We start from the raw sequence: 25,154 nt of genomic DNA, 5'->3' as shown, positions 1-25,154 counted from the left end.
AACAACTAAAAATCTAGAATTTTAATTTTCTTCTAAAAATTATGAAATTGAAATTTTTTTCTTACCGTCTTCCGGCTCCTAAAGTATGGATCTGGTGTGAGTAGAGGAACATAAACACGTATAACTAGCACATCAACCATATTTTTTTATTCATTTTTTTCATTCTCATAATTTTAATTTTTTTTTATCCAAACACAAAATTTTAAAAATAAAAGAATTTCAATTAAAATATTTAAAATTTTTAAAATTTAAAATTTCTTGAAATTTTAAATTTTCCCATCCAAACATATTTTGTGCATAAAAAGAAGAAAGAGTTAAGGAAGAAAATGAAACATGAACCCGTAAAACAAAATCAAAGCTGAAGAGGGAAAGCTAAACTGCCATTAGTGGGCGAAATCGCAAAAGCCGTACCCACCGACGCTTTCACCAAACAAGGCCTAAGGTTCCTTGACAGACTGAAAAGGGAATCCAATTAATTATGAATTAATTATAATAATTAGAAAAAAAAGCGTGCATGGTTATAGAATGTATAGTTGGCGCGTATATAAACAAGGATGATGACGAGCGGTGGCCAACACCATCGTAACACCTCACGTACTGGACCGTTGGGTTGTTCTTCGAGACCCTCTCTGACTCGCCGGGTTGACTCGCTCGAGTTTGGGGGTTTCTGATTCACCCGGGGACGGATCTCAATTTTGTCTCAGGTGAATTCTGCTCTCTTCATCTTTGGATTATTTTTATTTTTTATTTTTTATTTTTATGTTAGCATTCTGCATGAATTAAGTTGAGGTGAATGAGTTATCAGACAATGTAATTTGCGTATGTTATGATTTCGAATTCACCGTTTCTGTTTGAATTCGTGTTTACTCTGTTTTGTTGTTTCTTCACATGGTGTTTGTATAATTGTATTGTGCTTTAGTCTCATTCTATGTTAAATTATATGAAAACAATTTTGTATGTATCAGATCTGTTCTGGTATTAATGCTTCATTTATGTACCTTTCTTTATGTGTTTTATTTTTGGTTTATATGCTATGTAATTTGATTTCCATTTTCATGGATTTGTGTCCTTCCCTGCTTTGCTTCAATTCAAGCTTTTGTGGTGTATTGTATGCAAATTATTAAAAATATAAATAAAACTGAACTTTCTGATGCCGTGCACGAGATAAGAGTAAATTGTATAGGGTTCTCATATGCAATGCAAAATTGGGCTGGCTTTATTGAACTTGGGTCCAATGGATCTAGGAGATCCATACAGCACAAGTTACTTGTAAAAGTTAGCTTCAGCTAGATAGAGACCAACAAGAAAGCTTCAGCTAGATAAATAATCCCCTCCTGTATTTTCTCCAAGATGTGCTCTTTTTGAGAAATTTATTCCTGATAATAATACAAAGAAGGAGCTTTTTATCCGTGTTGATGTAAACTCAATTCTATTTGCTCTAATGCTATACTCAATCTTTTGCTTGATGTATATATATAATTATATACAGGAGGCGAGTAAGTGTGAGAGGAAGCCTGAAAAGAACTAATTTTGACAATATAACTATACACAAATAGTCAACATTGATTATCCTTAAATCCAATATCAACCATCTATATATGGTTATATGGTGAGGATTAACTGCTTTATGAGAGTACGCTCAATGTTATACACCATTTTGTGCATTTTCTTTTAGCTCAATTCTTTGACAGAGCAAGCAATGTAGCAAAAGATGACTGTTTGTAATTAATAATATATCAATGTTTCACATATCCGTATCTGTAGAATATTTGTTTCTCTAAGCAATGCACTTTACTCTGAAGGCTTCTTATGTGAAGATCTTTTTATCCAAAAGTTAAGCAGGAAATCTTCTTAATTTGAAAGAAGGAAACAGCCTCGTTATGAAATTATCAGCAGAATGCAAAAGTTTACAATGTACCACAATTCTGGTTTATACATAGCACCGCTTATGGATAAACCTTTTGCTGGATTGAACCGTTTTTGTCGTTCTCATTAAAAGCTAGTGCCATTGTATAGCTGGATTTTGTCTTTGTTTTCACATCACGCTAAACCTTACGTGTCATTTTACTTTCCTTTGTAGATCTATGATTCTTGTAATGACACATAATCTGATCTTCTTGTTTCTTCTTTTGGAATTTGGACGAGTGTAAAGTTAACAGGGTCTTACATCTTAAGCTTCTTTGACAGACTGTTCTTTCTAATTTAAGTTACCATCTTTAGCTGCATTCGTGTCACGCTCCTTTGAATGCCCGTCACCTCAGGTGCAAATTCTTTGCCAGTTGTTTAATTTTTACAAATGTCAGTGACGAGTTCCATGCAAGTTCTTTCCTGGAATGCATATTTATAATAGAGCAGAGTGAAATTTATTTCTCATATTTGAGTTTGTGTTCTCTGTTACTCCTTGATCTGGTTCTAAAGTTATAATTTACAGGAAAAGCAAAGGGCATCATATTACTATGAAGGCACTAATTCTTGTTGGAGGGTTTGGAACAAGGTTGAGGCCATTGACACTCAGTGTTCCCAAGCCTCTTGTTGATTTTGCTAACAAGCCCATGATTCTGCATCAGGTAAGGCATTTTTTATGTCTCTTTTCTTGAAGTCTTACATCTGTGTGTTACATGAGTAAATTAGAGATGAGCTTTTAGGGAAATTCTACATAGCCAGAATTATTTTTGCTAGAATTTTCTACTTGTTTTGTATTTGTTCTCCTTGCCATCCTATTGATGTCTGTGTATGCACAGATGCATACTTGAATATGTGTGTGCCTTATATGTATATTTGTCATAAGTATTTCTTAGTATACCACCCTGCTGATTTATCTTTTAATTATACTTGATTTACAGATAGAAGCTCTCAAGGCCATTGGCGTCAATGAAGTGGTACTAGCTATCAATTACCAACCAGAGGTAAGGATTTCATATCCCCTCACCACGCTATGCTGTTTTTTTTTTCTTTACACGAGATTAATGTAAATAAAGTTTCTTTATTTGACTTTTGCAAAATTTCCTCTTGCAGGTCATGTTGAATTTCTTGAAGGAGTTTGAGGCAAAACTTGGTATCAAAATCACTTGTTCTCAAGAAACTGAACCGCTAGGTACTGCAGGCCCCTTGGCTCTTGCGAGGGATAAGCTAATAGATGACTCTGGAGAGCCATTTTTTGTTCTCAACAGTGATGTTATCAGTGAGTACCCACTTAAAGAAATGATTGAATTCCACAAAACCCATGGAGGAGAGGCTACCATAATGGTGACAAAGGTAACAAAATTGAAATGAATATATATATATATATAGTGCATATTATATATTATATATAGTACAGATTGGAGCTTTCAATATTTATTTTTTCATTTATTTACACAGGTCGATGAGCCATCAAAATATGGTGTGGTTGTGATGGAGGAGACTACCGGGCAGGTTGAGAGATTTGTAGAGAAACCAAAGTTGTTTGTTGGCAACAAAATCAATGCTGGAATCTACCTATTGAACCCCTCAGTTTTGGATCGAATTGAACTGAGGCCCACTTCTATCGAGAAAGAGGTGTTTCCAAAGATTGCAGCAGAGAAAAAGCTATATGCAATGGTCCTGCCAGGATTCTGGATGGACATTGGACAACCAAAGGACTATATTTCTGGCCTGACACTTTACCTGGACTCGCTGAGGAAAAAGTCTCCTTCTAAACTGGCCAGTGGTCCTCACTTTGTGGGGAATGTCATTGTGCATGAAACTGCCACTATTGGCGAGGGATGTCTCGTTGGACCTGATGTTGCAATCGGTCCTGGCTGTGTTGTTGAGTCAGGTGTCAGGCTTTCACGCTGCACAGTTATGCGAGGAGTTCGGATTAAAAAGCATACTTGCATATCCAACAGTATCATTGGGTGGCATTCCACTGTTGGGCAATGGGCCCGTGTGGAGAATATGACTATCCTTGGAGAAGATGTCCATGTTTGTGATGAAGTTTATAGCAATGGTGGTGTAGTTTTGCCCCACAAGGAGATCAAGTCAAACATTCTAAAGCCAGAGATTGTCATGTGAGGTTACTGTCTTAAATTCATAGCATGTGATTAGGAAGATCTAAGTTTGTGTCTGAAATGTGTTTGTTTGTTTCATTTGTTTTTCCTTTTTTTCCGCATCCCAATCCGTTTCTCTTTGTTACGTATTGTACAAGTCAATTTCGTTTAGTTTAGAATGAGTGATGCCATAATTTACAATGTTGAAAGGTCTGTGTCTTTGTAAAGGGTATAAAGTTGGTTTACTGTTCCTAAGTTGTGTAATATATTCAGTGTTGTTTATCTCTTTTTTTTTTGCCAAGATTTCTCTGTAATTATTTGAGATTAATTCCGCCAACAACCAGATAATGGTGGGCCTTTGTCATGAAACAGAATTTTCCTAGTCTTAGGTATATTTCCATATTACGGATCCTGATGGGTGTGCATATGTGTTCTGCACTTTGCATTCTGTGTTGGATCCACCCGGGACCATGAGAGACCCAATTTGGATCTTATTCAGCAAATTTCTTTCAAGCCTTTCTTGAGTCAAAATTCTAATCTTATATTTACAATCCAAAAGTCTACATAAATAAAACTAATAGGATTAAAAAAAAAAACTAATAAAGCAATATATGATTAATCTAGTTCTTGCAGTAATATGATTGTGAAATTAGTAATTCACGGGACGAACGTGACATTAGTTAATGATAACCATGGTTAAATTTTCAGATATGACAATCATTTAGCACATCTAGAATGTACGGATCATAACCTTTTGTGCCGGTGAGGAGGCAACACCAGTATCTGCCATTAGAAAGCTCATGAAAAATTATCTACCTAAAAAGCATTTGAGAGTATATTAGGCAACAGGAGATTCGAATTTTCACCTTTTCCATGGGTGCGGTGCGGATTTGAATCTCCTATTGTCACTTTTCTCGCTTAGTAAACAATCAGGAAGCTTTTTTAACCGAATACTAAATGTAAATTGATTGATGTCTATGTCCTAGAATACGTTATTGGTAGGAAACATGGCTACTGAGCATCTTTCCAGTCGTCTAATACCCCTTGTTCTTCTTGTTGGTGGTAATTTCCACCTATTTTAGATTTTTCAGTGTTGTATAATGTATATTCCTATTTTACTTAAACTTTAATTGAAGCTGTAGTATTTTTTTATTTTTTTTACTTACACCTGTCATATAGGTGTAACTCCTATTTTGTTGTTGTCTAACGATTTTACCATTATCCTGAGAGCACTAGATGATGACTAAGTCGGGTGTATTAGATTTGTTGACATTAAGTAATAGTTAGACCCTTGAAACCAATTTTGACTTTCAACATGTTATAATTTTTTTTGTTGAATGAAAATAGTAGAACGGGAAGACACTCCCAATACTATGGAGAGCGCCAATAACATGTTGGGACGGCTAGCAAAGGTTCACCTAAAAGAATTATGCTCGAATTACAAGTAGTTCCACCCAATTGCTGCTACTCAATTAGTCCTTCAACATTAAGGGTAAAATTGTCAAAATTAATATTTAATTATTAAAATTATATATATAAATAATATTAATGTCAACAACTTAATTCTTCACTAAATACAGTTAAAAACATTAGATTCATTTGAATCCAACAAATATTATAAAGTTAAATGATCGATCTAACGATTAGAAAAAATTGAAGTGAAATTTATTTTTATATATATGCACTCGAGAGAAATATAACAATGAATAATCATGAATTCCTTTTTTCACTCAAATATTCAATCAATTTGTTGTTTCCAAAAATAGGTCTTACCCAAGTCATCCAAAGGATATTTCAAATTTTTTTTTTTGAAGAAATTTGCTTCAAAAGTTCATTTTGCAACGTCTGCTGAAAAAGAAATGACACAATATGCCTACTTAGCCAAAAAAAAAAATCCTCGTATCCTTTGCATTTCTCTATATTCTTAATTGCATTGTATTTTAAAATTTAATATTGATATTATTTATTTATGAATAACTACAATTCTAACGTTGGGGAGAAAAAACATTCATACTGATTTTATAATAAATATTTATACTGACGTTTAAATTTATAGCAAAAAAAAAAAACTCACACAATGAACATCAATTTTCTAACGTTGGGGAGAATAGCAATTCCCTTGTATAACATCTTGAACGTAAAAGCAGCAGCACCAGATAGCATAAATATCCCTCCTCCACTGAATTGTACAACTTTAGCCCCACTCTAGAGAAAATAAAGCACAGCCTAGCAACCCTCCTTTTCTCCCATCCCTCCAATCCATGAATTTTTACTTGCAACAATCATGAATCATATAGAAAGGTCTCTGTGAGTGTAGTTAACTGCTTTGTCACCATCCACTATTTGTCCACTTCCTTTGAGAATCCTGCACACAAGGAAATGAATGGTTGTAGTGTCAGTTATTATCCTTTTATAAGCCTATTGGTATGTTAGTTTGTATATGATATAACTATTCACATATCTTTTGTACCTTGTGTGATTCTAATAGATCATGTCAACTAAATAAGAGACAGAATGAAATGGCTAGTTGTACAGGAAACTAAAATGTTTGTACTGTTTCTAAAGTATTATAATGAATTAATGACCATCAAGCTCATACCATCTGGTTGTTAACAATCCATCAACTCCTACTGGACCCCGAGCATGAATCCTGCTTGTACTTATTCCAACCTATAAAAGCCAATGACATGAGAATTATGAATTAAATCAATGACTTTAGCATAAGAGAATGATTATTAAAAGAATGTAAAGAATATCATACCTCTGCACCTAGTCCAAATCGTGCCCCATCACTGAATCTTGTACTAGCATTGTGGAAAACAGCAGCACTGCCAATACAGCAAACATTATTTGCATAGCTATCATTGTACAATGTGCTGATATCTCAAAAAGGGTTGATTGCTTACAAGAAAAAGGGTTGTTGTGTTTATTAAATACATAACTCAGTCATAAAAGGCAATTAAATTACACAATAATGAAATGCTGCAAAGTAGATAATGTGATTAGTAACACAAGATAATAAGACATTATATTTCAAATATTACCTGTCTACTTGGCGTAGAAACACATTGGCTACTTCATGATCTTCTGCAACAACGGAATCAGTATGTGCACTGCCACAAAGGAGAAAATGTGAAAAATTTCAATCTAAGCCTACAGCACGGCTACAGATCTAATTAGATGGATGAAAGGAAAATATGCTTCCAACACATTATCAAGAAATAAAGAGTGGCATGCCTTCCATAAAGATTTATATGATCAATAGCTGCATAAACATCATCCACAATTTCAACTGTGCATGCCAACGAATTGTACTCATGATGTAACATACGAGCCATTGGAATATTTAACAAAGGACTTGCCTTGGGTCCTCCATACAATGTAACACCTGCATAAATTTTAAACCATTTCAGCATTCCAGAAACCTTACAAACTACACTTAACAGTGTATTTGACTTCAAGAAACCATTCTTCAATCAGGGAAAAGATGTCAGTCAGATAATTCACCAGTCTAATAGAAATGTTAGCCAGAAGTCATACCTTCTGTCCGTAGGTCAATAATAATACTATTGAGCCAACCTTTCTCTACCAAGTCCTTGTGAACAAGAAGAGTTTCCTAAAAATTGAAATTTGAAGAGTAAGAAAAAATAGCCAGCAAACAAAGCACTGCCATCCAGTACATAGAAATTACCATGGCATTGCAGCCTGCTGGATAGTCTATTTTTGCATCTAGTACAATCCGCCTTGCCATCTCCAGATCAGCAGATTTATCAACATAGACATGACAAATTCCATCTGGTTGGACAATAATGTGGCCTTGTTATGGCAAATTCTTTTGACAAAAGGATTTACCATATCACATTAAGCATTTCTTGCATGTTAAGCAGAAAGGTCTTACCTGCATGACCCAGGACAGGAATTTTAGTGGAACTCTTGATCTGAGAGACAAGTTTGTTGCTGCCTCTTGGAATCACTAGATCAATTACATCATCCAACTGAAAGAAAAGTAGAATGCAAACTCTAGCTTTTGTTAAAGGTACCAATGTTCAAAGTGAGCAGGACTATAAATCATAAATGAATATCTACTTTGTATTCACCTTAAGTAGCTCAGGAATTTCAGCTCTTGATGTCACAAGTCCAATAAGTTTTGAGCCAACAATATCTGGTATGGCTTCAGTAATTACCTGATATTCCAGCAATGACAAATTGCCCAGAAAAATGTTTATTAATGAGCCTGCAAAAATCAAATCTAATTTAAAAAGAAAAAGGTTCACAAATTATCATTTAATTTGAAACTATACTTTGTGCAAAATTGCATTTGATCGCTTAGCCTCCTTGCCTCCTTTCAAGAGAAGCCCATTCCCACTTCGGATTGCCAAAGAAGCTATCTGTTCAGATTACATGAAGCTACTGGCTTAGGATGCAGATAAACATAAAATTAAAAGATATTCAATCTAGACTTTTAGTTTTCTGAACTGCAACTTAGACATCTTTTTTAATCTAAAAAAAAAGATTAATCTTTTTATGTGATATGAGAAGAATGCATATTATTATTTTAAAGTAAGGCCTGATCCACGGCATAGTAGGTAATATAAGTTGTCCAAGCATGTCATCTAGACAGCAAATTGAAAAAGAATCATAAATAAAGGCAAGAGGAAAGGTAAAAGCGAGAAATTGAGAATAATTAACCAGGTATTAACAGAAGGTGAAAAAGAAAAATGAAAATGTTAATTTACCTGTACTAGTGCATCAGGGCGAGACTCAAAAACAATTAAAAGAACTCCTAAAGAAGATGATGTTTTCTCCAAAATCAGCCCCTCTGCAAGCTAAATAAAAAGGTAGCTGTCAGAAATATTATAGATCAATAACTATTATTAAAAATTAAAAATTCAGTACAATCAAATGTCCTTGAAAAGCTTCTTCAAAACATCATAAACTATGTATTATATGAACAATGACTAAGCAACAATTGCAGTCCCATACTGGGGAGTTCTGACAACTTATACAATATTTAAATAACACAACTCATTTCGTTGTTTTTGACAGGCGTAATGTAAAACTAGAATATGTAATAAATACAATAAATAAAATGGAAAACAATTCAACTTAGCATAATGTAAAACTACCATGACCTGTAATATATAGCTATAGCAAAGTTTTTATTACCTCAGTTCGTTTTAACACTCGACCAATTGGATCTTCCATGTTTGCAATAATTCGAATGTTGTTAGCAAGGCTTGCAAGCTGTCAGTTATCATGATTTATTATCACAAATTTTACAGTTTGTTGAAATTTAAATCATTATGTACAGTTAGGTAAAATTTAAACAATTTCTTTAGGTGAACTTTCTTGCCTTCTCATTCTTTAAAACCAGTCTAGCAACCAAGGATTTTTCATATCCTGCTTCTTTTGCATCAGCAACATCAGCTTCATTTTCAATCCTGATCTCATTTTGATGTGCTTCCAGGGCATCAGCTATTTTTAGCAAAATTTGTTTCCTCTCTTCTGAAGATAAGGCCTGTAATGGAGAATAAGGAGATCAGAAGGCTAAAGTAGGAATGTATACTGGCAGCTCAGTAGTATTTGTTTAGTGTTAAGACATAAGGAAGACCTGAAGCCGTCTGGAACAGTCCCTAGCTGCAACTGCCATCTCACGAGCATCAACCTCTTTTACCGGGGCCCATTTATGTGCATCTTTATGGAAGAGGGTTCCAATCCGTTGTCCTTGGAGAACTTTAATGATATTTTCAGCTGCATAACCACTAAAATGTGGCAGAACCAAGGAAAAACCAATTTGCAAGATGAAAATCAGATAAAGTGGGTAGCATAAATAATGGATTTCATAGTGTTCTTGGAATTAAAATTTCTGTTTTAATATATCAAAAATTGAAAGGGGAAATTTTCAAGAGTGATCTTTCCCATCCTTGCGCATGCAATGCACACATGTCTCATTTAAATTTAATGACTAAACATGTGGTCAACAAAAAGTCATCCAAAGAGAAAAACAAATAGAACAAATCAAGAGATAACTGTATACAATATTAAATAGATAAGAGCCTTTTTATTTCCATTTCTCGAAATAGCCTGTGGTTTAGTGAAAGTTGTGATTAGTGATTTCACAAGTCATGTCCTAAATAAAATATTTCTAATTGAAACCAGAGCCACTTAAAAATGATTTAAATAAAACCTAAAGAAGGGATACAAATATGCTGTCAATAGCAGTGCTTTTGAAAAATGAAAAACCAAGTTTCAGTTTTAATTTTTATAGGTAACATCGTATAATAGAGCACCTAGTAATGATAACAGGAATGCCAGCTTCAGCTGCATGAATAGAAGCCTTTACTTTAGCAGTCATTCCACCTCTTCCCACTCTAGACTTGTCTCCAAAAGTAATTTCACTTTGATGCTTTTCCTTAATGTATGTATGAATAAGTTTTGAACGTGGATCACTTGGAGGGCCACTATAGAGACCCTCTACATCACTCAACAAAATAAGAAGATCAGCTTTTAATTCCAATGCCAATAAAGCTGATAAACTGTCATTATCCCAAAATATGCCAGAAGAATCCTGCATAAAATGATTTAGTGACACTTTAAGTATTCTCTAGTCTAGTCTCATACGTCACCTGTTTTTTTTTTTTATAAAGGTGCATAGCTTGAAGCAATCAGCTCTAAGATTAAGTTCTGCTCTGATAACAAACCAGACAAGTAGAATAACAAACCTCATATGGAGCTTTCCTAGTACTAACTGCATCGTTCTCGTTGAATATGGGAATAACTTTTAATGCTAACAATGATTTCATAGTTTCGCTGAGCTGCATTCTGAAATCTTTGTCTCTAAAATCATTGTCCGTCACAAGAAGCTGAGCAGATGTCACATCCAGCTGCAAGACAGGTAGAGAAAGGAGTTAACACATCACTGTCAGCTATCCTAAAATAAGGCAACAAATTATAAGGAAAATGAAATGGCATTAAGGATAAACAAAACAAAATCTTGATGACATTTGGAATTAGAGCGAGCAAGCATAAGATGATAGTTCAGTCATGAACATCAATCAACAACAATTACCTGACTAAACAAAACATCATAAAGAGCCATAAGGCTGTTTTGTCCAACAGCAGCACAAGCCTTGCCATCAAGTTCAACTTGCGGCTTCTGAAGGTCAGCAAAGCTGTGACATGTCCCATGAAAGACCCAAGTAAATTACAATTTCAACCAACCTCACATGTGCATGCTGAGAGAAACAAAACAAAACAAAAACAAAGGTGTTACAACTTTATTACCTGCTGTTAATTAATTTTCTGTATCTAAGCCTTTGGCGACCAAGGCCAACAGCACCTGATGACACCAAAATAATCTCATAACCAAGAGAATTCAGCTCCTTAATCTGCCATTGATTTTCAAATGGGTCACACATGCCAAACTCAAAATCCAATTTTTATTCCTTGAACAAACAAAAAAAAAAACTCAACACAAAAATATACAAAAGCAACCTGCTCACAGAGTGCCCCTAATTTTCCAACAGCTAACCTTCCATCTTGGCGAGTGACCACAGCAGTCCCAACCTTAAAAAACCAAACAAAACATCCTTAACCATTTGCATAATCCTATGGTTCAAGCATTGCACGCCAACCATTTGTTACACAAAAAAAAAAAAAAACGAAACAGCATAGTGATAGTAGTTTTTGGAGAGTGAAGAGAACCTTGATTATGATGCGCTTAACATCCTTGAGAAAATGTCTACAAGGATCTGTGTTCTCCATATTCTGACCAAACAGACTGTGTTTGTTGTTCAGTGTGGTTGGCAGAGAAGAAAGAGAGTGTAGCCGTGAACAGTTCTTACTTCTTAATCTTAATGTCACGTGTTGATAAAAAGGTTAACACTTTACACTATCCTATCACCACATATATTTTTACATTTTCTTTTATTTATTCTTAATTATTACAGCCTATGGTTAGAGAAATTATTCCAGATAAATCCTAATTACTGTATACTCTTTTGGTCTCGAATCATACTTGAATTTGTCTTAATAATGACAATCGTCTTATGGAGTAGTTTTTTATTCTTTTTCTATCATTTTCCCTCGCTTAGTTTTAATTTTTTATAATTGGATTATTATATATATTATTCACGTTTTTTATCAGCTTTTTCTGTATTGTCAAAATATTTTTTATTTATAAAAATCAAATTCAGATATAAAAAATTATAACAACTCATGCATTCTCATTAAAACTTATCTAGTTATATAAAGAGTGAAAATTCTTAAAGGATTTATTTAGTTACAAGTTGATAATAAGAAAAAATTGTGTCCAGAAAATAGATTACAGTGGAGTACGTTTTGATTTTATAAATACAACTTTCTATATAAAAACAAAATAAATGATTATACACTCTAAAAAAATGAAGAATAAGACTGGCCTAAAGTAAAACCAAAACGGAAGTAGTGTAATTGTTAATTAGTGTTACCAATGCCTCACATTAATTGATATTTATTGTTGCTCTTCTTTTCCTAACGAAAAAGGTTGCAGAGAATTGCAGGCAATCTCATTTTAAACCTAAGTCCACACGGTTGAATGTTTTTGAGCCAACTGTCATATAAGCCACTAGAAATATTAAATGTGGGTATAATATTTTACTATTTCTTTTCCAAAAATATTATGACAGATTGAACCAACAAGCATATATTTTACAGCTTTAAAGAATATCTTATTTAATGTGACTGTATATATTTTTTTTACAGGAATATGTGACTGTATATTAAAAATGATTAATATATGTATAAAACAATTTAAATTTTAAAAATTCAAAGTACAAGATTAATTTTTTAAAAGTTTATGCATCGGAAATGAAAATTTTAGAGAGAGAGAAATTGTATAAATAAGAAATTTAAAATTTCAAAAATATAAAATATAACATTAAAAATCCAATTAAAAATCATATCATATGACTCCGATTTATTACTCTTGTCCCTGTCAAAAACTAAAGTAACAAATCCATATGTGCAAAGTACATGTCTCTTAATGGTGCCCTTCTTCCTCATCCGCATGCAGTGTAAATTGGATACTTTTGAAATAGTTTTTTTTAGAGGCTTTTGAAAGAATTTAATTTAGGAACAGATGATACACTTTTTTTTAACAAATACGAGTAAATTATACATCTTAATTATATATCAAAAGAACGTTATAAATTAATTGAATATTTATTATAGAACAACAAAAACCGCATATTATAAAATTATAAATCACGTATTATAAACCTAAGAACATAAATGAGATCAATTTGTGATACATAGATAAGAACAATTTTTTATGGATAAATTAGTTTATTTTTTTCATGTTCTTGCAATTTGTGGCATGGTTAAGCATTAGTTCATTGACAAATTTTAAGAAAGAATTCGATTGAAACAAGAATTAATTTTCTATTGTATATGATTCTTTTGATTTTTTCAAAATACGAATATATATATATATATATATATATATATATATATATAATTCAAATCTTTGTTTGGTTGAAAGTTGTTACAAATTAATCCTTTTAAAAATATCTTCATTCATGCAATTTCTGGATGTTTTTATTTGTTAAAAAATTAACCATAATAAAATAAATAAAAAACTAATAATACATCATCACTTAATGACTGAAATAGCTCAAACAAAATATTGGATGGAAAAAAATTCAAAGACGTTAATCAATTTTTACAAAAGGACCAAAATCATAAATATCAAAAAATTTAAAGTGAAATAACATAGTTTACCAAAATAAAAAAATATTGATTTTCACCATTTTGTAGTATTTTTGGATCGATTTGAATTTAACATATCTATAAAATATACCATAAAAATGTATTTTCATTGTATAAGAGAAATAAAAAATACACAATAGAAATATATTTTCGTTGTTTATATATTTTATTGAAACATTTTTATTTTGTAGTCTTTTGTACTCTCTCTTAGATTACAAGCAAAAAAAAAAATTAAAAAAATAGAATATATATTTATCTATAAGCTCTATGACTTACATTAGAGCTTATGCTTACATAAAGGTTATTATTATACAACAGAAATTATTATAGGATACCATGTAAACAAATAGTTTTAGAGTATGCATTATAAAATCTGTAAGATAATTTAAAAATGACAAAAAAAAGAGAATAACAACACAAATACCAAAAATATATTTCTATTTTATATTTTTTTCATATTTCCCACTATGTATAACAATATCATGATTTTATAAGACATATACATAATAAAATTATTTGAGGTGAAAAATAGATACGAGCAAAAACATGATCCTATTGTATAATTTACATAAAGGAATCATGTTTTGGTGATAAAAGCATTTTTAGAATCACAAAAACTCACCCACATGAATGGTGAGAATAGCAATTGTGGGGATGAAAATATGAAATCCAACGGAGAGGGAGTTTTGGGATAGATCTAGGGTGGTTAATGCAGAGGCACAATTGGTATGGGTGGCGGGGCATTAGTAGGATGAAGAAGCACTCACTCGACTTGGCTTGTGTTGTAAAAGAAAAGGACGCTTGGAAGTACTCATTCTTATTTGTACAAATGGTACTTCGAACTTGGAAGAGTATGAAGAAATTAACGATACTTTTTTTATCTTTTGAGTTGTTCTGTCGGATCGGTCGCTCAAGACTTTTGGTCTCTACTCGAATCTGATGAAAAAAATGGGATCACGTCTTATAGACGTATTCTCATACCTAATATGTCTCTTTATAGCTAAGTATTTTTAGCCTATTATTTACTCTATTTTATTTCTTATCAAATGAATAAATAAAATATTTTTTTTATTTTCCTTCAAACTATTATTTTAATTAATAAAGTTATTTCTCCTTATTTATTTAATTATAAAAATCTCATCATTTTTTTAAAACTCTATTTATTTATAAATAAAACACCTTTTTAATTTATTTATAAAAATATAGTATTACACATCATCCCATCAAGATTGAACCGATGTCGTGACAGATGGTGGGATGATTAAATCTATGTTGTTTGTCAATGGATCTAGGATGGTGGGCTTGGGATGTTGGAAATGGTGGTGAGGACACAACCAAGGGAGGAAACGGGAGGGGGGCAATGGAGGGATGAGAGAGTGGGGATTAAATTTAATTATTCATATATTTTCTATTTTTGTGTTAATTTATATATATAATTAGTTATAATTATTTTAAAATAAATTGTAAATAAATATTAGAAGGTGAATCTATTGTGAGACTTAAAAAGTGATTCAAAATTATAAAACTTAATCTTTTATTAGAGCAAAAAATTGTAAAAATTTCACGAGTGATGTGACACTACAAAATTCATAAAAAAAAAATTGATTAAAATCACAAAATTTAATCTTTTATTGAAGATGCTCTAACATGTCATTAACATACAATGGAGGGATGAGAGGGTGGGGATTAAATTTAGTCATTCATATGTTTTCTATTTTTGTGTTAATTTATATATATATATATATATATATATATATATATATAATTAGTTATAATTATTTTAAAATAAAATGTAAATAAATATTAAAAGGTAAATCTATTGTGAGACTTAGAAAAGTATTTCAAAATTATAAAATTTAATCTTTTATTAGAGCAAAAAATTATAAAAATCTCCCGAGTGATGTGAAACTACAAGATTCATCAAAAAAATTGATTAAAATCACAAAATTTGATCTCCTATTGAAAATGCTCTAACATGTCATTGATACCCTATATGATATTATTGAAAGTGTTTCCATTTTTTCCTTTTGTTATCTAAAAAAAGAAAAGAAAGTGTCTCCACTTTATCACTTTTTGCTACAGAAAAGTTAACATGAGTACTGTTTTATAGCACGACAATTTTACTAACGAATTTGTATGAGTGTAAAAAAGTGATTTTCTATTGATTAATTAATAAGTTAAATGATTAAAAAAATTTAAAGAATGATGCTAAGAAAATTGATAGATGTTATTCTTTATTCATGTCCCTTAATCCACCTTTATTTTCAATTACAGTGAAATGAAAGTTGAAAGACCCACGAAGTAGCCAGAGTGATGCTGATTTAAACCAATGTAATGGATGCATCAATGTCTACAATCAAGAATGTAGTTATTATATTGATAACCTTCTGTCAACAGCTTTTGAACCAAGTGTAACAGCACTTTCATGGACTCAAATAGTGGTACTTAAAAAATCTGAATGAAAGCCAATCTTTCAAGTAGCCCAACGAATCACTTCTTGACTAATTTCAACATGTCACCAATAAGATGTATAGAACCAGTAACAAGGACCTGATGCATCAACCAGACAAATTTTGCAGTCAGATCCTATACATGGCATATAATAAACAGAACAAAGGAGCAACTAATCTTAATCATCCGTGTAACATTAAATGGAGCTAATCTTGACCATTCATGAATGATTGAATGGTCAAGATTATCTTCTTTCACTTTATATGTCTCTCAACACATGCATTCCTTAAACTGAATCTTTCATATTATTTATACAATTTTTTTGCAAGTTCCTGAATTTCTTATCTTGGTAAGAACATAGGGATTAAAATGAGAGAGATGAACCAATGGTTTGTACCAAAATGGTCCGAGGAGTGCTACTTGCATTGATTTTTTTTACTGCTTATATACAGGAGTTCTTCAGGGCATGATAGGGACTATCACTGTTACTAGCCTACTGGAGTTGCTTTACTTGCAGAGTTGTGTGTTTCACAGACCTCAGAGTTCAAAGGAGACCCATTTATGAGGGAGAAAAAAAAAGGGGGGGATCATAGAGATGACAGTTTTGTGAGTCTGTTGAAGAAACTTATTCTATGCAATTGTGCAAATGACAAACCCCGTCACTTAAGCAAAGTTACAACATACTCAAACTAACGCACTTTAAAAAAAAAAGGAATCAATATCTAACATATCACCATATCAGATATTCACAATTCTCCAGTGTAACCATGAATTAATGTTACCTGAAAACGAGTTGACTGGTTTTGTTGCACCGTGTCCCTAAGCCATTTGAGAACCAGTGGCAATGAGGAAAACACGGCACTGTGTTCACAATTGCTGGCACTCATTTCCATGTTTAATTCTTCAGGAGCAGAATTATTACTCTTGCCTTCTAGCCAAGTGACTCAAAACAGACTAAAGTCAGAGAATTGTCCATTTCTCTAAATTAAATAAATAATATGAAGGAGAAATAAATGAGTAAGGAAAAAGACTCTCCTATGATGCAGTAAATCTCAATGAAATTCTAAAGTAGGCTCTGTTAGTCATAAGTACATAATGATCAATAACATTTATAAATATGTTTCTCTAAAGAATGATTTTACATATGTAAACTGTTAACTAGGTGTAAGTAATGCCAGCCTAAGAATTTCTCATGTTGAGTTTAAATTGATCATGGACAGGGATCCAACAGAGACAGAAAAAATCCAAAAATAATCTTAGAGGGCCTAGCTTTATTTTATATGCCTACTGGATCAAATTTTGGTGACCACTCTATGGCAAGAGTAGGGCCTAATTATTGAAGAACTTGAAAAGAAACATATAATTTGTATGTGATCAAACAATACCTTTGTTCCCTTGCATGAGATTTTCCCACACTCTTTGTAGAGTAAGCTGCCACGACAGGTCAACATCAGAATCTGTCGCTGGTAAAGCATGGGATCCAACTTTGTGATACACTGATAAACCAGGTACAAAGAGTGCCTTCTTGAAGTAGACACCTACAGATTCAATATAGTTGTTTATTTCTTCAGAAAAAATTGTCAGTTGGAAAAATGTTTGGCATTTTTTTTTCTCCCAATAGACCTAAACTATCACAGAATTAATTGAGGACATGGACACAAAGGCATTCATTTGCTAAACATTTATTAATCCATGGATTTTTTTAATCCTTATTGGACTAAGCCATTACAGAGTAACCACGTTCTAGCAAAGTCCATATATTACTCACCATGATCAGCACATGTTTTCATCAAGTGGGGAAGAAGCAACTGAGGGTTTCGCTCAGACATACAATTGAACAGCAAAATCTGCAAAAAAATTCAATGATTTCAGCTAAATATATTTATGAAAAATAATGAAGATTGAAATAAACATTAGCATTACCATCCTATCTCACCAGATTTTAATTGTTTTTTAAAATCATTCTGTACATGAGCCATGCAAACCACTTCCAAGAACTTATATTTATGATTTCCATTCAACAAAGCAATTTGCCATACTACTGACTACCTAAAAAATATTAGTTACTCTTATTTTGTTTTCTTCACAGGTAGTGACATTCTTCTAATTTCAGTCCACGTAACATGCTCAACAGAAATTAGACATTCAACTTTACTGTTAATTTGTCAGGTTATATTTGTTGAATATTCAACAACAGCTTATTCTTCTACCTGTGTGGATTTCTTCTGTACAGTTTCACCATTGCGCATCTTCACTACTTGGTTTGAGAAGTTAGAATTATCAAGTTTCTGATGAAACAAAATCTGGTCTTGATCTTTAATAGCAAGAGAAAACCACCTGGCACATGCTTCCATGCTTTCAGGACTATGAGCCCCATCTAAAAAGAAGACAAGTTCATTTGGTATTTCATCATTGATGAACTGATCAGGAACAATCTGAGCCCTTCCTTGCAAACTTGCAGTTGTTAACCCTTTTATGAACTTCTCTGGTAAAGTATGTTGCTTCATACAGGCAGATGAGTCACTTCAGAAGCATGACAAAAACAAGACATAAACACGAAAGGGTAAGGTCATAAAAGAACTATTTTTTCACATCTAGAACTTACTATATGTTTCAAGTACGAGTCTTCAAGATGCCCATTCATTTTCAGCCACGTAGAGCATAATGCAATAGCAAGACCAGCATTTATATATTGGTGTTCACCTCCAAGCGCTAGTCTTGAACCATTTAGCAATTTGGCATCTAATGGGGTTACCACTTGAAGAGGTACCTACAGTCAGGAAAATCACCTCAATTGATTGAATGTGAAAACCAAAGAGCTACTCCAACTAGGTAAGTGAGGAAGGCTATCTACATTTGAAGTTAGGAGTCCCCAAACTTTCAAAAGATGATTGACCAATGTAACATGCAGAGAGTACGGAGACACGACTTGATAACATGCAGCATTAGTATGGCCAAACATGCTAAATCTTATTGAAGCAATTATTTTTCTTTGCAAGGCAATGAAAAAATTACCATCGATTAAGTTCTTATGATATATCATCCTTATGACACAATAAACAGACATACTTATAGAATCATGGGACAGAACTTTGGGCAAAGCGACTAAGTAATGCATATATAGGCAAATAGTCAAACATTCAAGTACAAAGAATAAAACATCAGTGAAAATGTGAAATTTGTTGACAAATTTTGCATTGTTTGACAAGTTTTACATCAAATACAATGCAGCTAAGCTATAACCATGATATATTTAAAATTTTGTTGCAAGAAAAACAAGCACCAGCTAGTACTTTCTTTTTGGACTTTGACATAACAATTTTATACTATTATGCCAAGTTAAGAGTTGTTTGTGCAAGTTCTGGAGGATGTAAGGACATGAAAGAATGTACTTACATTTAACTGAGAAGCCTTCTCTCTGAGTACATGCATTGCTTCATCAGGTTGAGGCACAGTAAATGCTGGAATCCGATGCTACACCAAATCAAAATATAAAATAAATACATAAAAGGAATAAAAGGAAATATTTAGGAAGAAAGGATAGAAAATGGTGTTGGGTGTTGCAACTTACAAGGGAGGACATGAAACTGCAAGAGAAAAGATACATAAAATTGCAGCACATGAAAGTGCACATTGTTGATACAAACTTCAAAAGGAGTTTTTCTTTTGTTTCAAAAATAAAAAATAAAATGAAACAGGAGTGTGACTACATTATTGGTTGGCTCATGGTTGTAAGACACAGAACTCCCGTTTAAAGTTGAGGCTATCTCCTCTTAACAGTCTGGCTTTAAGTACTGGGCTGTTCTCTACATCAGAATAGAGAGAGAAAATATACTCTACTCCAAAAATTACCTTGAAGATACCAGCTTTCTCACCAGCAATTTCTCCAAGAGTATTCCCTATTAGTAGAATCCAGCAAATGGAGGTAAACCCGACTGGTTAAATAAATCAACTAGATATGCATTAAATTAGTAGTTACCCAGAACACAGAAAAAGAGAACTAACCAAGAATCTCCATGTGGTCATACCCAAGGGAGGTTATACCACACACAATAGGTGTTGGGACCTGAAAAATCAAAACATCATCAGCTTGTTCCAATATTAACTTCACAGAAAATATCAATATTCAAGCAGTTTTATAGTGGTAGTCTGCTAAAGAACAAACATTTCTTCTGAAATGATAATTATGCATACCACATTCGTTGCATCATATTTTCCACCTAATCCAACCTCCATTATAGAAACATCTACCTGCATAAAAGAAATAAAGTTGCTTCTATTCATTGGTAGTAAAATATACAAGAAGTGGTATCAGAATGGAACGACTCAATGTAGGTATTTAAGCACATGGATCAAACCTGCTCTGCTGCAAATATCTTGAAGGCAAGTAAAGCAAGGAAGTGAAAAAATGTAGGCATTGGAACATTGTCATCAGTATTTTCCTGTGAAACCATATATTAGCAAGCATATCAGACCATGAAAGCTTTTTAAAATTCTGCAAACATCAATTCGAAGAGATCACTGTGATGATTAGTCATGCATGAATTTAATATGGCTTTACTGTTATACAACACCAAAGTCTAATTATTAAGACAGCATCTTGTTGGAGCACAGAATAGAAGTTGATTGTGCTAAAAGCACCATAGTGACAATAAAAACCATTTTTTCTTACTTTCTTTCTACTGTTCTGGATGATGCTCAGATTGATAAAACATTTACAATAATACTTTGAGTGATTTCGGTATTTTCTCCATCAGTTGTCTCCTGACTTGAGAGCCATTGCCACGCAACAACTCAAAAAGGAAGAAAAATGAAATAGCTTCAAAACATCAGCACAATTGGCAGGAAATATCCATCTTGTCACTCTTAACTGTAACTGGTAAACTCATTTATGGACTGATAAGAATCTTGGGAGAACTACACAAAAGCTAGCCATTGTAGTTAGAGATCCCAAGGCCTTATAAACCTCACACTAGAATCTCATATTTATATGTGGGACTCAGGTTTCATACCTTACAATTGGATCCTAACATACCACCATACTCTGCAGTCACGGCATTCACAGAGCCTGGCTGTGCACTAGGCCACTAGCCCTTGACTATTCTCAAGTAAGCACTGCAAAGCTGTTGTCATGACCTGTGTTGCTCATTTGCAGCCAAGAGACATGGTGAAAAGTTCTGATACCAATTGATACAAAAGTTAAGAGATTCACACCCCAAAAGCTAGTCATTGTAGTTAGAGAGTCCAAGGCCTTATAAACCCTACACTAGAATCTCATACATCTAACATGGGACTCAAGTCTCATACCTAGCAATCAGATCCTAACATGGACCTGTATAACTAAGTTGAAAGAAAGTTTCCACCAGCTCAAAAATGTAGGAATAAGATTTGGTTCGAGTTCAGATTAAAAATAGGGAAAAATGATAATCTGCTTTTATAAGTTCTGCTTGTAAAAATTATAATGAAGTAATTATCCACAGAAATATACCTTTAGTCTATCATAACACCACCAAAAATAAACTAAAAATTTCTCTTCAGAGATTTCCACACTGCAGAAGCAACGAGAATAATGTTAATAGATCAGAGCACAGTAGCTAAGTAGCTATGCAGCAAAGATGAATTAAAAAGAAGCATATAATACATTTTAGTACATTTGTGAAATTTGGTACTCCCTTTGGACTCGTATATAAGAAAAAATAACTAATTTCACATTAATTAAGAAAGTTAGTTCACATCATTTAATTTTACTAATCTCAAATAAAAAATAAGGTTATTTCTAAAATGTCCTTCATTGGAACTTGTTATCATGAATAAAAAAGAGTTATTGGAAATAGAATTAGAATTAAATGAAGGGTGTTTTAGGAATGAAAGTATTAAATAGGACAAAATTAGTTAGATTTGCTTATATTTAAGTCCGACATACAAGACCACTCTTTTGCTTATATATGAGTCCAAAGGGAGTATGACTTAAAAGTTAAAAGTACAAGATGATATTACAGTAGCTACCAACATAAAAAGATCCATTTGTTACAAAACCGCTCCAGTATGAAGAAAGTAATCAGAATTCATGTTTAACTAATATGCAACCTTAAAAAAGTAAATAACAGACACAATGAAGATTAAAAATGAATACAATGGCCAATTCAAAAAAGAGAATGAACCCAATATGCAAAATAACACAAGCTGACTACTATAGTAAATAGAAATAAAATCAATCTATGCATCTGAAATACTCACCCATCTAAACGAAACCTTTCTCGGATATCAATTAGGTGAGGAGAAGTGAAAAGCCCAGTGCGAAATCCACAGTTGCGTAATATAGATTCTGTGAAGGTGCATGTAGATCCCTGTGGAAGCAAAGTCAAGAGGAAAATGTTTATCGTTACAAATGCACGAGTAGAAATACATATGGCAACCTATCTATGTATTTATCTGTCTATATATACATGAAAGTAGAAATCCATAGCTACTCCTCTAAGGCACCACCAACCACCAACCACCAACCACCAACCACATCGATCATTGCAAAAACTTTGAATTTCCTCAGGCTTAGCTAGTTAAAGTGTTTAACTATACAATAAAAAAAACTCCATGTGAACAGCAAACCAAATACTCTAGAGCTCTTAATGGAAATGAAATCCATGCATTCACAGATTCATAGCTCTTGGATGAAGATCGGATTGTTTGTATTTTAAATGTGTATTTTAAGTGGGATTTACCGACATGATATATGAACTGTCCAATCTTCATCCACTGTTCTGATTAACCATCTGTGTGAATGCATGTATTCTCTAACTGCTAACATGGCTTCATTTCCAAGCAACCATTGAAGTTGAATGAAAGTACCTTCCCTTTGGTGCCAGCAACATGGATAATCTTCATATTTGAAATCGCCTCCTCCAAATCAAGCATCTATGGAATGAATCACCAAACAACTAGACTTCATTATTATTATTACTACTGTTATTCCAACAATGTGAGCAAATATGTATATTAAAACCCAATTCACAAAAATAGCACCTTTAGGTACTTATAAAGCACGTTGAATCGTTCCTCCATATTGACATCACCGACACGAGTGCGTTTAGTGATCAGAGATGACAAGGCATCCAATGCTTCTTCATACGGAGTCACTGACGAAGATTTGGAGGACCCATTATCTCCTTTTGCAAAATCGACAGAAAAAAGGGCATGAAAATTTAAAGCTGAGTAAAGCAGAATGCATTCAAGTTGAAAAGAAACACTAGGATTGAAACAACCCAAATCTGGAAATTAACAATACACGTGAGATGAAAGGAAATACCTTGAGCCATGGGGGTGTTGTGAGAAAACTGAAGGTTGGATCGAAAGATGGAAAGAGAAGAGTAGTGTTTTGTCTTGAGTTAGAACTTAGAATGTCAATGACATTCTCTTCTGAACGATGCTGACCAAACATTAGCGGAATTGCCACGTCATAGAGTCTTTCTTGTTACGGAAGAACCCAGAGCTGCCTAAAAATTTTCTTTTTACCGCTCGTGCTTAGTTAGGTGTGGTTTTGGACTATTGCTACCTGCACCTCCAAATATTTCTTTCGGCACTCCACTCCATTGCCTTCTGGATTGGGTTTTGGGAATGTAATGGAATGGTAGAAGTCAGCGAAATTGCTGGTACACCTAGTAATTTTTCAGGTAATTAGTATAACGCTCTAATAAAAACTAATAGGCCAATTAGTTTTAAAATAAATGATATTTATATACATAATATTAAAATTTCTAATGTATATTTATATTTAATACAACAACAACAACAACGCCTTATCCCACTAGGTGGGGTCGGCTACATGGATCAACTTCCGCCATAATGTTCTATCAAGTACCATACTTCTATCCAAACCATTAATTTCGAGATCCTTTTTTATAACCTCTCTTATAGTCTTTTTGGGTCTTCCTCTGCCTCGAATTGTTTGTCTTCTCTCCATCTGGTCTACTCTCCTCACTACAGAGTCTACCGGTCTTCTCTCTACATGCCCAAACCACCTAAGTCTATTTTCCACCATCTTCTCTACAATAGGCGCTACTCCAACCCTCTCTCTAATAGCTTCGTTTCTAATTTTATCCTGTCGAGTCTTACCACACATCCACCGCAACATCCTCATCTCCGCTACACCGACTTTATTCTCATGTTGGCTCTTGACCGCCCAACATTCTGTTCCGTACAAAATCGCCGGTCTTACCGCAGTCCGATAAAACTTTCCCTTTAGCTTGATCGGTACCTTTGCATCACATAACACCCCCGATGCTTTTCTCCATTTCATCCATCCTGCTTGAATGCGATGATTCACATCCCCTTCAATTTCCCCATCATCCTGTATTACAGACCCAAGATATTTAAACCGTGTGACTTGAGGGATAATATGATCTCCTATTTTCACCTCTGAGTTAGAAACCCTCCTTCTTTTGTTGAACTTACATTCCATATACTCCGATTTGCTTCTGCTTAGGCGAAAGCCATGTGTTTCTAGAGCTCGTCTCCAAGTTTCCAACCTCTCATTCAATTCCTCCCTCAACTCTCCAAGGAGGACTATGTCATCTGCAAAAAGCATGCATCTCGGCGCTATCTCTTGGATTTGTTCCGTGAGGACATCCAAAATTAAGGTAAAAAGGTAGGGGCTAAGGGTTGACCCTTGATGTAAACCAATTGTGATGGGAAAATCGTCTGACTCTCCACCCTGTGTCCTAACACTAGTCGATACCCTATCATACATATCTTGGATAGCTCGAATATATGCAACCCTAACCCCTTTCTTCTCTAGAGCTTTCCACAAAATCTCTCTAGGCACTCTATCATACGCTTTCTCCAAGTCAATAAAAATCAAGTGCAAGTCTTGTTGGGCCATGCGATATTGCTCCATCACCCGCCGTAATAAATAAATCGCTTCCATGGTCGACCTTCCCGGCATGAAACCAAATT

The 25,154-nt window shown here is 33.4% G+C and overlaps 3 protein-coding genes across 6 annotated transcripts; 1 reads left to right on the top strand and 2 right to left on the bottom strand.

Moving 5' to 3' along the window:
- The first annotated feature begins 364 nt into the window (after nt 1-364).
- LOC114396551 (mannose-1-phosphate guanylyltransferase 1) lies at nt 365-4,298 on the top strand. The gene is made up of 6 exons (XM_028358583.1): nt 365-704; nt 2,153-2,261; nt 2,432-2,567; nt 2,844-2,906; nt 3,016-3,255; nt 3,361-4,298. Exons 3-6 carry the CDS (start codon nt 2,457-2,459, stop codon nt 4,030-4,032), a joined length of 1,086 nt encoding a protein of 361 aa, XP_028214384.1. The 5' UTR covers nt 365-704; nt 2,153-2,261; nt 2,432-2,456; the 3' UTR covers nt 4,033-4,298.
- Nucleotides 4,299-5,993: 1,695 nt separating this feature from the next.
- On the bottom strand, nt 5,994-11,870 carry LOC114394645 (delta-1-pyrroline-5-carboxylate synthase-like). The gene is made up of 20 exons (XM_028356310.1): nt 11,712-11,870; nt 11,502-11,573; nt 11,292-11,395; nt 11,077-11,179; nt 10,730-10,891; nt 10,298-10,575; nt 9,619-9,769; nt 9,361-9,525; nt 9,174-9,251; nt 8,744-8,833; nt 8,309-8,395; nt 8,105-8,191; nt 7,906-8,002; nt 7,699-7,802; nt 7,548-7,623; nt 7,245-7,395; nt 7,052-7,120; nt 6,769-6,835; nt 6,607-6,677; nt 5,994-6,372 (listed from the first exon to the last, which is right to left on the bottom strand). The coding sequence occupies exons 1-20, from the start codon at nt 11,769-11,771 to the stop codon at nt 6,297-6,299; spliced, it is 2,148 nt and encodes a 715-aa protein (XP_028212111.1). The 5' UTR covers nt 11,772-11,870; the 3' UTR covers nt 5,994-6,296.
- A 4,090-nt stretch (nt 11,871-15,960) lies between these two features.
- On the bottom strand, nt 15,961-23,666 carry LOC114396683 (folylpolyglutamate synthase-like). 4 transcript variants are annotated; one of them, XM_028358782.1, is made up of 16 exons: nt 23,509-23,666; nt 23,226-23,368; nt 23,052-23,117; nt 22,443-22,552; nt 21,694-21,754; nt 20,564-20,647; nt 20,400-20,456; nt 20,211-20,271; nt 20,058-20,104; nt 19,602-19,679; nt 18,811-18,975; nt 18,416-18,706; nt 17,974-18,052; nt 17,591-17,743; nt 16,988-17,136; nt 15,961-16,304 (listed from the first exon to the last, which is right to left on the bottom strand). In XM_028358782.1, exons 1-16 carry the CDS (start codon nt 23,516-23,518, stop codon nt 16,245-16,247), a joined length of 1,614 nt encoding a protein of 537 aa, XP_028214583.1. In that variant the 5' UTR covers nt 23,519-23,666; the 3' UTR covers nt 15,961-16,244. The 4 variants fall into 4 exon arrangements, with proteins under 4 accessions (XP_028214583.1, XP_028214581.1, XP_028214582.1 ...); XM_028358780.1 differs by having other exon boundaries at nt 15,964-16,304; nt 16,988-17,148; XM_028358781.1 differs by having other exon boundaries at nt 15,964-16,304; nt 16,988-17,148; nt 23,226-23,365; nt 23,509-23,664.
- Nucleotides 23,667-25,154: the final 1,488 nt, after the last annotated feature.

This window comes from Glycine soja, chromosome 18 (assembly GCF_004193775.1).
Source record: "Glycine soja cultivar W05 chromosome 18, ASM419377v2, whole genome shotgun sequence".
Lineage (NCBI taxonomy): Eukaryota > Viridiplantae > Streptophyta > Magnoliopsida > Fabales > Fabaceae > Glycine > Glycine soja.
The sequence above is the reverse complement of the archived record's forward strand: the minus strand, read 5'-3'. Positions and strand labels throughout refer to the sequence as shown.